Source organism: Ailuropoda melanoleuca, chromosome 1 (genome assembly GCF_002007445.2).
Source record: "Ailuropoda melanoleuca isolate Jingjing chromosome 1, ASM200744v2, whole genome shotgun sequence".
NCBI lineage: Eukaryota > Metazoa > Chordata > Mammalia > Carnivora > Ursidae > Ailuropoda > Ailuropoda melanoleuca.
In genome coordinates, this window is record NC_048218.1 from 2,993,453 (window position 1) to 3,008,959 (window position 15,507).

At 47.5% G+C, this 15,507-nt stretch overlaps 1 protein-coding gene and 1 long non-coding RNA gene across 3 annotated transcripts in view; one reads left to right on the plus strand and one right to left on the minus strand.

Moving 5' to 3' along the window:
- Positions 1-3,131: 3,131 nt before the first annotated feature.
- On the minus strand, positions 3,132-15,085 carry NDUFV3 (NADH:ubiquinone oxidoreductase subunit V3). 2 transcript variants are annotated; one of them, XM_011228968.3, is made up of 4 exons: positions 14,929-15,085; positions 13,405-13,525; positions 5,596-6,723; positions 3,132-3,363 (listed from the first exon to the last, which is right to left on the minus strand). In XM_011228968.3, the coding sequence occupies exons 1-4, from the start codon at positions 14,974-14,976 to the stop codon at positions 3,200-3,202; spliced, it is 1,461 nt and encodes a 486-aa protein (XP_011227270.1). In that variant the 5' UTR covers positions 14,977-15,085; the 3' UTR covers positions 3,132-3,199. The 2 variants fall into 2 exon arrangements, with proteins under 2 accessions (XP_011227270.1, XP_002922486.1); XM_002922440.4 differs by lacking the exon at positions 5,596-6,723.
- Positions 15,086-15,171: 86 nt separating this feature from the next.
- Positions 15,172-15,507, plus strand: part of LOC117801132 — a 1,585-nt gene continuing 1,249 nt past the window's right edge. The window contains exon 1 of the long non-coding RNA XR_004623610.1: positions 15,172-15,480. This is a non-coding gene — a long non-coding RNA (uncharacterized LOC117801132). The remainder of the gene's footprint in view (positions 15,481-15,507) is intronic.

Genomic DNA, 15,507 nt, shown 5'->3' on the forward strand with positions numbered 1-15,507 from the left:
CCCCTCTCAAACCGCGGCCTCCAGCAGGGTCCTCGTCCGGGCCTTGGCATATACCCATCCCAACACCTTGAAGACCACCCTGGGGGCTTCCCGGTCACCTGTCAACATCTGGGGTAGACATCTTGTCCCACAGAGCTTTCTCTGATCAACACCCAGCTTCTTCTCTTCCCCAGACATTCCCTGTGCTATTAGACTCCACACATCACCTCATGGCTTTCCATATGCCTCCTTCCCGAGGCCGGAACTTGGGAGAGGTCGTCCATCTTCACCGTTTTTGAACCCATGGCCCAGACCCAGGCTTAGCATGTGGTGGGCATTTAGACCAGTGTTGGTCGCGGGCCCACGAGAGTGATATTGCTCTGGAAGGAATCCCACGTTAGCAGTTAATTCTTACACCCTAGTCTGTGTTTCAAATCCTTTTTAGAATACAGATAGGTGGAGGGAAAAGGGAAGACGGTCACGGACAGGCGGCGGTAGAAGCTGGGTGCTGAGCACCTGAGACACACTGATCTGAGTGTCTAGCCTGCCCTTGCATTAGTTGGCCTCTGGCAGCCCCTGAATACTGCGGCCCCTCGGGAAACCCTGCTCTCTGCCATTGCGAAAGACCCACAGCTGAGACTGGGTTTCACATTTTTGAAAGGGTTGTTAAAACAAAAGACCGCACAACAGAGACTGCATGGGGCAAACCCCTAAATATTCCCTCTGTGCCTTCACACAAAGCCTGCCGGCTCCGCTTTACGGGACCACACGGCGTTGCATTGTCTGCACGTCCTGCATCAGGCCTTCGGGTGCAGTGAACTCTGTGGTGTCGGTGAGCTCACTTTACGGACGTCTGGCTGCTTCCCACGTGTAAGGTATGGGGCCGCTCCAGATGGTGCTGGGTGGCGAGTTGTGAGCTGAGGAGCACTTCCCTGGGTTTTGGATGCTAGTTGAGAGACAGGCAGAACACCAACCATTCAAACACAAAGCACGTGCTTGGAAGCAGAATCAGAAAAGCCACACAATAATCTGCTGGTTTGCAGTTATTAACCAGCTGCCAGTCAACGTTAGGACAAGAATTCATAATCAGCGAGGGCTGGACTTCTGCTTTATGTACAATCCCCTCCAGGCCAAGGGTGTTCATTGTAAAAGGCGTAAGAGAACAAATGTCCAGAAAGATGCCAGAGTTCAGGTGACAGGGAAAATATAAAAGCAAATAGAATAATTACCTTATTTAACTCAAACCTATTAAGCTGGTTTAAAAGCCTTGTGGCGGGGCCCCTGGGTGGCTTGGTCAGTTGAGCGACCAACTGTTGGTTTCAGCTCAGGTCATGGGATCGAGCTCCCCCCCTTTCTGGTCCCATCAGGCTCCACGCTCAGCAGGAGTCTGCTTGAGAGTCTCTCCCTCTGCCCCTCCCCTGCTCACTCTTTCTCTCTCAAATAAAGAAAATCTTAAAAAATAATAAAAAATAAAAAATTAAAACCTTGTGGAAATGGAAGCAATACAAATGTTTGTGAATCACATGTGATTCATCAGACTGGTTTCTGGAAATCCATCTTAAGGAAACAATACAAAACACGACATGAGTTACAGTCACACAGATGTTTCTGGCAACGCTAAGAGAGCATGGGGACTAACATGGGTCCAAAAACTGCGCTCCGCGGGCAACCGTCATGCTGCCAGCAGCCGCATCACAGTGGGTCTTACTAAACACAGCCATGGCCAGCATCGCTTGCGTTGGCTTCCAAGGCTTTTTGGAGGAAAGGGAGCCAACTCCCAGAGACTGCAAAATAACCAGGGAAAAACTCATGCAAATGAAAATATACTCCTACTCATTGTTCGGTTGAGAGTTGCAGCCCGGGGCAGGAGCCGCCAGGGGAAACGCCCCGTGGCTCTGCACTCCACCTTCCCACCCCCCACCCCACACAAGTCCCGTGGCCAGTTTGCGAAAACACCCAGCAGGGTAGCAAACTCTGTTACAGGGCACTGTCCATCCGCAGCCCGGACCACTGGGCAGGCGTGGGACATGTTAGTAATGGCAGGGAGGGGGTCAGCACAGTGGATTCTCGGTATTTCCCATTTCCTTTTTGGGGGGGTAATGTGGTTTTAGTTATTTTATAATTAAAAAAATGTGATGAGAATCTTGCCAAGGTGCTAAGCTCTCAGAAGTAATAAGACGTGAGGCAGATGATCACAATACCAGTTTTCAATTTCGGTGTTCTTACTTGCAGGATTACAGAAACACGAAACACAATTACAAATACACCGCACTGTCTGCTGCAAACTGACTTGAGGCCAAGGACCGGAATGCAAACGAAGTGAGATAACGCCCAGTTCGGGCACACAAACAACGGTCGCATGAGGACAAAGTGAACCATGAAAATGACACAGATTGGGGGGGGGCTTCCCCTTCAGGCGGAGCTGTGCAGCCCTCACAAACGGGCCCATCTTCCATGTCAGCTCTTGCGGTTGGGAGTAACCTCACCTCGACCTGTAACTTCTCCGAGGAGATGGTCATTTCGTCCCCACAGGGCACGAGCGCAGAGACCCGCCCAACACACGACGGAGGTGTTCATATCACTTGCACCTCCGTGGGAGTAGCGTGGGAGTAGCGTTATCGTGAGCGCTGGAAGGGTACTCAGCCAACCCAGAAGCCCTTCGTGGCTCACCCAGCTCAGAGGCTGCCTGGCCATCTGCGAGCAGAGCTGCTCTGCGGGACCCTACGGAACTTTTCACCTCTCCCCAAACCCACTGCTGAGACCTTCCCTGAGTTTACACCTAATACTCAATTCAGGTGAACAAAAGGATTCTGTTCCTTCTCTAATAATGAAGTGCTATAATTTAACGTTTAATTCCTTTGCAGTAAAGTTAGTAAAACTCCTGTTTTTGCTTTATTAAGAACTAGTTCTACCAAATTAGAAGTTATTATTACATTTGTCAACACCTAGCTGGTGAAGCCCACTAACGTTAACCTGATTGGGGACTTGACATGGTGGGATCACGACGATGGAAAATGCAAACAGGTCGGAGGTTATGGATCATGGGAGAAAAATCCCTTGTGTACAGATGTTTCTAAATGCATGCTGATTAACAGAGAAGCGCAACTAATTCTCCGTTCACTGTAAAAGGGACACCAATTACACGCGTCAGGCCTCATGACTGGAGTGGACTTTATTTCTGCAGCCAGACCCCAGAAGGTTTACTCTCTCAAGGGAGTGCTCAGTGGCGAGGTGACTCCCGTCCTGAAGACGGCTGAGGCATCCTGAACTTGGACAGGTCCAGGTTGAGGTCTAAGAAGGTGTACGGGGTGTACTCATGGTGCTGGAGGTTTCTGTACGTGCTGTTATCGAACGGCTCGGCCACGCCGGCAGCTTGCACGGGCTCTGTGGGGGGAAAGCAAGGAGGCCTGTGAGAACACGGACAGGAAGTGCCTCCACGGAGCTCAGCTCAGACACCCGTGCACCCAGCATTCCTCACACACCCTACCTGAAATAAACTGATTAGAAAAGAAAAGCCCGTGAAAGCAACAGGACTTCAGAAGCAAAATAAAGGAATCAGCTGAAAATGTATTCTAAAACACATAGCCTTAACAACGGGAGCACTGGGATGGTTGTTACGACGTGTCTTAACACCTTACTTCATAAACTCCTAGGTCCTGTATTTTGCAGAACTGTGAAAATGCCTACAGATTTGGAGGGACTTTCAGGCCACTTAAAGATGCAGGAAAAAAACCCAGATCTATTAGAAATCTGTCTTAAAAAATAGAAACAAACCATTTACAAAAAAAAATTTTCAAAAGCAGAAGCTTAAGTGGGCCTACTAAGTCTCCTAATACAAGAAAATTAGACCGTGCTTTAATAACAACAACAAACTTACGGGGAAATGGAAATGAGGTATATAGTTTCCAACTTTTTCTGAAAAAGTTGTTGGTATACTTTAGATTCAGACTAAAATACACAAACTAGATTTTATTTCCTTGCACGGAAAAGAATGTTTGGTAATCATACAACTAAGAGTGTGTGGCTGAAGCAAAAGAAAGGCAGCTCTCCCCCCGGGCCAGACAGTGAGGGCTCGCGGTGCGGCTTGCGGGGGTGGCGGGTGGAGGGCCGGGGGCCGGGCCTAATGATCCTAACTCCTGCTCCTGGGGCTCTCTCTACTTCTATTTGGGGTGCACGGAAAAGAACCTAACTAGTTTCCCTATTTGAATTCATATCAAAAGCTTTGTTTTCACGTATTCAGTTGTATGAAACAAAAACGATGTTTTACTCAGAGCGGACATCTTTCCAATCTCAAGGAGCGGAGACTCCTGATGTGGCGCAGGGACATCTTCAGAGCAGATACAGGGATGGTGTCACCTGAAGGGAAATGTGGGTTCAGGAAATTCGAACGCAAGTCAATCCCGCCAGAGGCCAAGGGGCCAGGCGGCGGGAGCAGGAAGACTGCTCAGGGACACCTGCAAGTAGGCTGTGCTCCGGGGCGGTGGCGGCCTTAGCCTCCGAAGGGTGTAAGGAATGCGGGGAAAAAGAACAAGTCCATGAAAAATTAGAAGCAAATTGTTTTCAAAATGGTTTGCAATGTGAAAGAAAACCCTGTCATCACCCTAAAGGTTTGGGTGTTCCTCTCCAATTTACAGCAGAATGACTGAAGCAGTTAGATCAGGAAATGCGGTTCCATGTCTTGACCAGTCTGGCAAGCACCGGCACTTCACTTATTAATGGAAGAGGGAGAGAACAGAGGGAAGAAAACACATAAATTCTGTCTACATAACGCAACCAATAACAACAATGACCACATAACGGACATCAGGCAATGGGAGGCTTTAGGAAGACCATAGAGCAAACAGGAAGGGGCCAGGTTAGTTAGTAATGCCTTTTACAGACACCCTGCGGAGCCAGGGAACCAGGAGCCCTCCCCACTGCCTCGCGTGACCCACCGACAGCACACGCCCTCTATAAACATCAGTGCACCGCCAGACGGTAGCATAAAAGGAATACAATACTAAACATTTATGACAGCAAAATAACCCTTCCTAAAAATTCAGTACAGAGAAACAAAGCAGCCCACTGTTTTCTGGGTAAATCAGAGAAGGAAACGTCATCTAGTGGAAAGATGAAAGCTGCTCTGGGCTGCCCCGGCGTCACTTACTGCTCTAATTCCTAACCCGTGGACTGCCCTGCAGGCCTAAGGAATGTAAAGGCACCGCTCTGTGTAGCGCCCTGAAGACCCTCCCAGCAGCGCGAGCCGGGCCCATGCGAGTCACCCAGGACCCCTTCCGCTGAGAAGAGGCTCTGCAAGTTGATGAAGGGGACCCGTGGACCGCCTCCAAAGTTAAGGGAGAGGGCGTTAAACTGCGGGGGTTGGGGGGTGGGAAATGGTCCAGGCTGCAGGACAGCGGGGAGCGCCCGGCGCACACGCTTCCACCGCAGAGGAAAGGAAAGCACCCCAGGGGTCGTGCTAAGCGTGCACAGTCCGCTCTCATCTGAGACCGTGGGGCGGGCCAACTCCTACCACAGGGGCTGACTAACGGGGACACTTCCTCACACCGCGTGGGCCTTCGGCAGCCCGCCCCCCGCACAGGAAAGGAGGTTCTCGGGAGAGCACAAGTCAAGGTATACCCTGTGTGTCGTCCTGCTCTTCCGGGCGAGGCGCCGGCTCTCCAGCCATCTCGTCCTTTCCCTCAAGCTCCAGGCCTGCGGTCTTTTCCTCGAAAATGCCTTCCGTAGGAACAGGAACTGGTTTCAGATGTTGTACTGGTACCTGGTCTTCCAAACTCTCCTCTTCAGCCTTCAGGATCCCTCCAGTTACCTGCTTTCCCGAACTTTCCTTGTCGACGGGGGGAAACGCCACCTCCCCATCACGTTCCAATACTTGGTTTTCCAAACGCCTTTCTCCAGTCTCGCCAGGTGCCTGCAGGCCTCCTGCTGTTCTGGTTCCTTCTGACAGCTGCACGGGCGCAGGGCTGCCAGCTGGCTGTGTAGACAATCCTGACTTTGTATGGTCAGGTAAGACTTTTTTAACTTCAAGTGGCTTTTGACTTTCTCTATCTTTTTCACTTGATCTAAATATTTTCTCCATTTGTTTTTCCTTTATGTTTTGCTTCATAAACGCTTTCTCTGCTTGTAACTCGGGCGTTGTGGTTTTTGGTTTAGCGTCTTTTTTGTGCTCTAACAGCTTCCCAGTGGGCCCTTTCTTCTTTGCCTGACGGGGCCTCTCTGGAGGGCTGAGGTCTGGCTGTCCCTGCTGGGACCGGGTCTTCTCTTTGGCTGATGCTGCAATTTTGGGGGCTCTGTTTTCAAGGGACTGGGAGGCCTGCGGTTTTGGAAGTCCTCCGTTGCCCCTGCTCGTCATCTGAGTATCAACCTTGGAGCTGCTGCCCTCCTCGTCAGACTCTGAGTCGGAGGAGTCAGACGAAGAGGACGATGAGTCGGAGGAGGCAGATGAAGAGGACGATGAATCATCTGTCCCTCCCCTGCTCTCCTGAAGAGCTTTTGAATTCGAACCCTGTTTTCTGAATGGAGGCAGAACTTTTTGAGGAAACTCTACCAAAGTCTTTCTTGACAAAAACTCTGGAACCCCTTCATCTGTGAATAGCATGCTATCATCGGGACTGGGGCGAGGGCTAGCTACCATCCTGCCCTGATTCACAACTGATGGGCAAGAACTGGGTGAAGACAAGTTTTTAGACAATTCAGCTGCTGTTGGGGTGGCTAGTAGCTTGCCCCTCTCCTTTGGTTCCACTACATCTAGGAAATGGCATAAAGAGGAATATTATTTTCAGTATTTTGTACAACAACCTAAATTCATCAGTAAGTCACAGACATTTCATTACTAACAACTCGTTCTTATAATATCTTCAATGTAATCATCCTAAGGAATGTTCCACGGGAACGCACTCTTAGGTCAAAGCCAAGCCACATGACAGAGAACAGTAAGAAATGTGTATGTTTTTCTTTGCAGCTGAGAAATTTAAAAACAGGGATTTTTACCAACAGAAGTAACAAACTTGTCTACACTTTTCACAATGATAGCTTCTTTGATGATGATTTTTAAACGATTTCATCCAAATTTCAAATAGCTAAACTATAAAGATATTTCCAAATTACTGCAGGTTTTAGGAATGTGTAACTTCTTAAATCTTTAAAAAAACTGATGTTTCTCAAATATTAAGAAAGTCAGCCACACCGGATGAGCCTGAACTTTCTGAACAAAACAGCAGAGCAGAACAGGGACAAGAGCCTGGTTTGCATTTGGGTGTGCGCATGCATGCGTGTGAGCGGTGGGGGGGTCACAGGGTGGGGAGAACGTCGTTCAAATGAACGTGCCCCATGGGGAAGAGAAGTCCTTCAAAATCACAAGTCATCTGGGGACTTCTTCAGCCAGAGAAAAGTATTACACGACCAAAAAAGTCTAAAATAACTCGATGTGTACATCATTGGAAACAACAGGTTTTAAAACGGAAAAATAAAAAAAAAAAGCGCTAATGTAAAACCCTTGCATTTTGTAGAGTCAATCATTAAAAAAGTAAAATTGCATAGTACATTGATTAGAACCAACTTCATTCAATTTTCTCAGGTGCTAAATCTTTTCTAACCATATAGATCTGAAGAAAAATATGACAAGTTTTTCTAAGTTTTCTACTTTCCAAGTCTAAAGCAAAACTTAAAAATACATTACAGATGAGCAAAGTCCAAATTCAGAGTCTTTATTTTCAAGTGTGGGAGTCTATTTTATACTGAAGAGATCTCAATCCTACTTCTCCCAAGTGGGAAAAAATGTATTCCTAACTTTACTGTCTTACCAGTATCCACAATGGGTTCTCACTGTTTCTGAGCTCAGGGACCTACATGTGACAGAATGACAGGAAATGATCACAGAAAACGGGTGAATAACCACAAATCAGAAATGGGGCCACAGAGAGGAAAACGGGCAGTGTGAAAGGGCATGACGGCACAGCCCAAGCATAGGGTGACTGTTCACACCTACCTACCACCTCTCCCTTCCCCACCTCCCCTCCCCCACCTCCCCTTCCCCCAGCACCACCTCCTCCATGGCCGGTCTGATACTATGGCAACGTTCCAGCCCAGAATCTGCACTCTGAATGCCAAGCAGGTGCTGATGGCAGCGAACTCTCAGAACTCACACAGAGCTCCAGGATCACATTAAGCATAAAAATGAGGCAAAGGAGTGTATATGCACTTGAACTCTCTTTCTCTCTCTAAACTGTACCTGAATCAACTCAGAAACTTCTAGTGGCCCCCACACCCTGCTAGCCTGCTCACCTGTATCATTCAACCATGTTTACGTGGAGCCTGAATTTTCCAAGTATGGAAAATTAAGTTAAACTAAGGCAAATCTTAGATAGGCCGCTTTGAATAGAAAAATTACAATGCCTGAATCTTCCAAAATATGTTATGGAGATTTAAAAAATTGCAAATAAGTTATCAAAATTACATTATAGGTTGGTTTATCACTGACTGAAAATGGAAAGAAAATTTCAAATGGGATCAACAGTGATATCATTTAGAAATTCTGTTTGAAAACGAAATTTCTATTATATGAAATAAGAATGTTTTAAGGTTTCTTTTATTCATGCTAAATTATTGGAAGAATTCCACAGATAGGCTAATAGACTATAGTAATGCATTTTGCTTTTTAAAAAAATATATTTTATTTATTTGAGAGAGAGAGAGAGAGCAAGAGATCATGAACTGGGGGAGGGGGGCAGAGAGGGAGAAGCAGACTTCCCGCTGAGCGGGGAGCCTGATGCGGGGCACGATCCCAGGACCCCGAGATCATGACCTGAACCAAACGCAGATGCTTCACCGACTGAGCCACCCAGGCACACCTGCATTTTGCTTTTTATTTTATTTTTTTTATTTTATTATTTTTTTTTAAAGAGTTTTTATTTATCTGACAGAGATAGAGACAGCCAGCGAGAGAGGGAACACAAGCAGGGGGAGTGGGAGAGGAAGAAGCAGGCTCACAGCGGAGGAGCCCGATGTGGAGCTCGATCCCAGAACGCCAGGATCACGCCCTGAGCCGAAGGCAGATGCTTAATGACTGAGCCACCCAGGCGCCCCTGCATTTTGCTTTTTAATGAAGCCGATTTCTGACCCACTGCAGCACAGGCCCAGTATCCTCTTGTGACTCAGAAGGAAGTTGCCACAATGATCCGGAGCTGCCACTAGTAACTGCTGTTCCAGAGTCTGCACTCAACCCTACAGGCAGAATGATGTCACCCGAAAAACAGCCCGCTCATGTAGAGGAACAACGCCTCTCACTTTATGACCCTACTGGTTTGTTTTCATCAAGTCTCTTACTTCTGTCTAGAGGCAGGATGCCCATATACTCTGTGTTTTAGTTTGATGCTGACCTTGAAAAACATGAAAGCACAGCGCTACATAAATAAGTCTAGCTGTGGAGGCATGTCTCACAGCACAAGCTGGGGACTTTTGTGGACTGTTTCTACTCTGTCAGAGCCATATAAATGACCTACGCATGATAAAGGCCTAAAACTCTAGTAACAGCACCAAAAGAAGTCCTACTACTTCTCTATCTCCTCTCAAAACAGAACTTAGATTTCCTGAATCTCTGTTCTGCTCAGTTGAAAAGTGAGGGCATGACCTTCCAGTTTTTAGTGGTCTCCCTATCAAAGCTTTTTTTATTTTTTTTAAAGATTTTATTTTTAAGTAATCTCTACACCTAACATGGGGCTTGAACTTACAACCCCAAGATCAAGAGTCATGTGCTCCACCGATTGAGCCAGCCGGCACCCCTAGTGGTTTCCCTATTGAAGGCAAAAATAACTCTTGGTGTTTGAAATGGATTAGCCACCTTAGAATTCTCCCGTATCTTGTCACTGGGTCACAAAACTAATCTTGGAAACGAAGCACACTCAAAAACACACATCTCAACCACATGAAAGAATATAGAGCCGAAGGCAGATGCTTAATGACTGAGCCACCCAGGCGCCCCTGCATTTTGCTTTTTAATGAAGCCGATTTCTGACCCACTGCAGCACAGGCCCAGTATCCTCTTGTGACTCAGAAGGAAGTTGCCACAATGATCTGGAGCTGCCACTAGTAACTGCTGTTCCAGAGTCTGCACTCAACCCTACAGGCAGAATGATGTCACCCGAAAAACAGCCCGCTCATGTAGAGGAACAACGCCTCTCACTTTATGACCCTACTGGTTTGTTTTCATCAAGTCTCTTACTTCTGTCTAGAGGCAGGATGCCCATATACTCTGTGTTTTAGTTTGATGCTGACCTTGAAAAACATGAAAGCACAGCGCTACATAAATAAGTCTAGCCGTGGAGGCATGTCTCACAGCACAAGCTGGGGACTTTTGTGGACTGTTTCTACTCTGTCAGAGCCATATAAATGACCTACGCATGATAAAGGCCTAAAACTCTAGTAACAGCACCAAAAGAAGTCCTACTGCTTCTCTATCTCCTCTCAAAACAGAACTTAGATTTCCTGAATCTCTGTTCTGCTCAGTTGAAAAGTGAGGGCGTGACCTTCCAGTTTTTAGTGGTCTCCCTATCAAAGCTTTTTTTATTTTTTTTAAAGATTTTATTTTTAAGTAATCTCTACACCTAACATGGGGCTTGAACTTACAACCCCAAGATCAAGAGTCATGTGCTCCACCGATTGAGCCAGCCGGCACCCCTAGTGGTTTCCCTATTGAAGGCAAAAATAACTCTTGGTGTTTGAAATGGATTAGCCACCTTAGAATTCTCCCGTATCTTGTCACTGGGTCACAAAACTAATCTTGGAAACGAAGCACACTCAAAAACACACATCTCAACCACATGAAAGAATATAGTTACTTAGATTTTATATGCTAATTAAAACCTTTTTTTACATGTACAAGACTATAAAGTTTTTTTTTTTTTTCATGAATACATGAGAATCGAGATTTTTTTTCAGAGGCAAGTCAGCACAGTGATTAAAAATACAGACGGTGGGGCCTTACTGCCTGGTTCATGTCTGACTCTGCTACTGACGTATATGTGACCTCGGGCAGCTCACGGGATCTCTTCCCTCCCCCACTTTCTCATCCATATTGCAGGGATACTATAGTACCTACACACGGGGTGTGAGGACCAGAGAGAGACTACACGGAGCGCTTGCAACAGTGTCTGGCACTGCTGGTTGGGATTAAATAAAACAAATCCCTATTTTCAGAGATTCCTCACTTTTCAAACTGAAATAAGGACTTGAAATGGATAATTAACTTTGGCTTCCTGACAGATTCTTTAAAAAGCGACACAGGAGTTATTCAGTCAATGATTTAATATTGACTGTGGCAAAACTCAGCCTAGTGCCTGGATTCAAAGGAACATCAAAGCCAGGAGCCAGGCAGTTCTGTGGGAGGGGGACCTACAAGGACTGATACATGGACTCTGATACCTGCGCTGGTGGCCTCCCTCAGGAAGGAAGCATGTGCTACCAGAAGCTGGAGCTCCAGAGGGATGAGGCAGAAGGCATTCTGTAACCCTGGGGTCCTGCCTCTGAGGCAGACTCTTTGACTAGAGACGTGACCCCAAGGGTGAGTGCTTAGGGCCCAGTCTGCATGGGCCCAGGCAACTTCTGTTAGAGCTTCCAAAGCCACCGTGAGTGGACAGGGGGTGAAGCTGGCAATGTGCCACCAGCAGGCAAAAAACATTTGTGCATCTGACACTCAACCCGTCTTACAAGTACTGATACTTTAGGCAGAAAGGGAGACCTGCACACGTCAATTCAGAAGCAGTCTTTCCTTTTCTTCACACACGGACTAAAATTATTTTTAAATTATGGGACAGAAATGTAATGTGCATTAGAGACAGCGTGGTTCTGCATCCTGTCTTCACACCCGGAAGCACTCTATGATGGACACAGCACGCGTGTGCATCTCGGGCTGGCCCCGCTCGGGCAGGGAGGCGCTGTGTCCAGGGGCGGAAACGACACAGGCCCAAGCCTAACTCCCAGCTCAGTGCTCCTTTCTCGTACTGTACCCAAAACTGTCCCATGACCCAGCACCTTATTCCACTCTCATTACTCATTAGTTCAGTATCATAAACCTAGGACGTGGGAGTGCAGATACAAGACTAAAATTCACCAAAGGCAACAATAACATTAGTAATGAGATGCAACTAGTCATCAGTAAACATTGAAAGAATGTAAAAAATGTGCCAGGCATAATGCAGAATTGAACTGACATTCTGGCTGTAAACGTTTTTTTAGGAGTGATCATGGTACTGTGGTTTTGTCAAAAAGAAAAAAAAAAAGAACACTGGATTTAAAACTGGACTGAGTTAAACAGAATTCTCCTGAGCTGAATTCAGGCCTCCAGGCAATGAGCTGCCTCAGGAAGGGGTGTTTCTTCTGCCTACATCGACAGGGCATGAAAGGCAGTTGGGGGGCTAGCACACTCAACAATGGGCCAATATTTTAAACGCTACCAGTGGCTTTGTGTGCACATCAAGGAGGGACAAAACCAAAAATATCTAAACACTTTGAAATATTCAAATTGAGGAAATGGTAAATGATGAAAAAAAGACAAACTTGAATTATCATTCTAAACCACATATAAAGGTTTGCAGAGACTATAACACACATTTTTCACTTTTCTATTTTTTTAAGATTTTAAGTAATCTCTACACCCAAAGTGGGGCTCAAACTCACAAACTGGAGATTGAGAGTCGCACACTCTACTGACTGAGCCAGCCAGGTGCTCCTGTAATCAGTTATTAGTAATGAACAGGGAGTAGAAAATAAAATGCCCATAATAGATGTATGTACAATATACTGTGGCATTTTCTATTTTCCTTCCATGAGGATATGCTACATTGGTATTCGGGAGGAAAAAATAAGTAAAAACCAGCAATAACAGTCAAAATGACTATGGAAAGAGCTGGACACAGATCACACATCAAGCTTCATCAAAGTAAGTTGTAACGGAAAACGGTGCTTGCCCTTAACTCCCTGTCCACTGTCATAAAAGGATGCCTGAAACCCTGGACCATGGCCAACCAAAGCCTGGGGAGCCACATCTGAGTTTCAGAGACACCGAGAAAAGCCACCAACTGGGGGAAGAAAAGCAAGGTGGGGTTCAGAGCTACCATGGGAGGTGGGATCTGTACTTGGGCCACCTAAATTCCCCAGCCTTTGCACTCTGCATCCCCTTGCTGTGTGTTAGAGTATGGCACTTAGAAAATACAGGCAGGACTGGTTCAGGGCTAAATAGTGAGTCAAAGACTATTACATGACTGATGTGTTTGGTCTAAAATCCATCACAGATCTTATGTCTGATTATAATCTGGAAACTGCTGGAATGAAAAATCAAGTTATGTAGTTAGTAAAACTTTTCATGCTTGGAAAGCAGACTTATTTATTTACTTTGCATTCTCTTTCCCTTATGACTGCCATTAAAAATCTTACTTTTTGGTGGACTTTGCCTCTTGGAATTCGGTGGCAGTCCCTTTTCACTCTTCCCTGATTCTGCAGAGAGAGAAACCGTGGAAGCAAGTCCTCGAAACACTCGTGCTTCTAGAAGCATAGCCTGACAGAAGAATTAACAAATAGACATTTTAGCGTAAGACCATTTAGAAGCTGTTGCAACATAGAAATATATGTGTTAGGGGCGCCTGGGTGGCACGGCGGTTAAGCGTCTGCCTTCAGCTCAGGGCATGATCCCGGCGTTATGGATCGAGCCCCATATCAGGCTCCTCTGCTGTGAGCCTGCTTCTTCCTCTCCCACTCCCCCTGCTTGTGTTTCCCTCTCTCGCTGGCTGTCTCTATCTCTGTCGCATAAATAAAATAAAATTAAAAAAAAAAGAAATATATGTGTTATTACTAAGCATTCATATGGTATATTTCTCATAGTTATTACAATTTCCATAACATAGGTGTATTACAGAAATTTTGGAAAATACAAAAAAAAGCTGCAAGAAAAAAAGACACAGGACAGTCACCATTAACTATGAAACTCCAAGAAAAGTCAAAACAGAGCTTCTCCTGTGCACACTTTTTTGTAGTCCCCAATTACCTATTAACCTACAAAATACTCTGATTCTTTCTGTAACGTGTTTTCCTATACTTGAACGCTAAGTAGAAGAAATACTATCTGGATGTTAATAATGATACAGATGAGTAACAACTGCTTTCGAACTGCTTACATCATTAAGTGGCAAACATAAGCCGGTAATTCAGTCAGCATGATGCACTAACAGCTGTTACGTGCTGAGCACTTTTCTAGAAGCTGGATAGAGAACAGAGGTGCTTCTCCTAAATATGTGAAGGTAAAAACGTGTTTTCTATGTTTATGACTGCAAGTACATGTCCATGTGTACACATGAAAGGTGAAACAATCTTTTGGAACCAGGTATTTCAAGGACTAAATGCTGGACTCTCAAACAGATCTCCCCCATCTATACTCTACCTTGCAATGAATAGTTAAGTGCTTTTGCAATAAAAACCTTTTAAAAGTTTAAATACAGTGAAGGGGCCTTACATTTTTTCTATACGGAAAAAGAAAGCCCTTCTTCCTTCCTCTTTTCACAGATGGGGTAACGTAAGCTGGCTTCCCAGTGCTTGCCCGGCAAGTTACCAGGTGAACCAGGTACCTGAAAGTTCCCTCCTCTCCTCTCCTGACTAAACAAGAGGTCAAGACGCTGTCCTTAAGGGTTCTGACACCTGGGAGCCCTCGCACCTGCCCGTGGCTCCGGCCCCGCACGCCTGGGGCTCCTCGAGTGATCGGGGTCCGCCAAGGGGCTGTGGCGGGCTCAGTGCCCGCTCGCCGGCCCCCCAGGCCCGCCCAACGGCCACTTGCTCCGGCCCGGCGCCCTCTCCTGCACCCGGGAGGCGGGTCAACGGCCCACAGGACGGCCGGAGATGGCCGTCAGGGCCGTGCCCCTCGTCCCGGCCCTACACGAGCTCCCCGCCGCCGGCCCGGCTCCCCTTTACCTTCAGCGCCCCGGACCGTCCTTGCCGCAGCAGTAGAGAGGCCGCCATGACAGTGACACCGGGGAGGGCCGGACGAAAGCCCGACCGGCCGGAGGTCGCACCCGAAACGACGCCACAGCTGCGCGCTCACCACCGGCCTAGGGCCCGCCCCCTGAGCCGAGGGCACCAATCACAGGCAGGTACGGGGGCGGGGCAGAGCGCGGCTGAGTCCTGGGGCCTGCGAGAGCATTCCAGCCGCCTCCCGGCTCCCGCCCGGCGCCTCAGGCCACGCCCCCAAGGGGAGCTGCCAATCACCGGTGGGGCTGTCTTGCCCGTGCTGTCTCGCCCGAGCAATCTCCGGGCTGGCTGCGCGCGAGAAGGTCGCAGCGGTCTTGCCACCGGTGTCATTGTCCCTGCAGGGCGGGGGCGACGTCTGCCCGTGTCTCTTTTCAGACCGTGCCCAGGGCACCTCTGGCCCTAACCCAGCGTCGTCTGTTCGGCGGCCCCGCGGCACTTTAGGTCCCGGCCTCAGCGCGCGCCCGGCCTCCCTCGACCGCCACGAGGCGGCGTCAGGTCGGACCCGGTCCTGCGATGCGCACG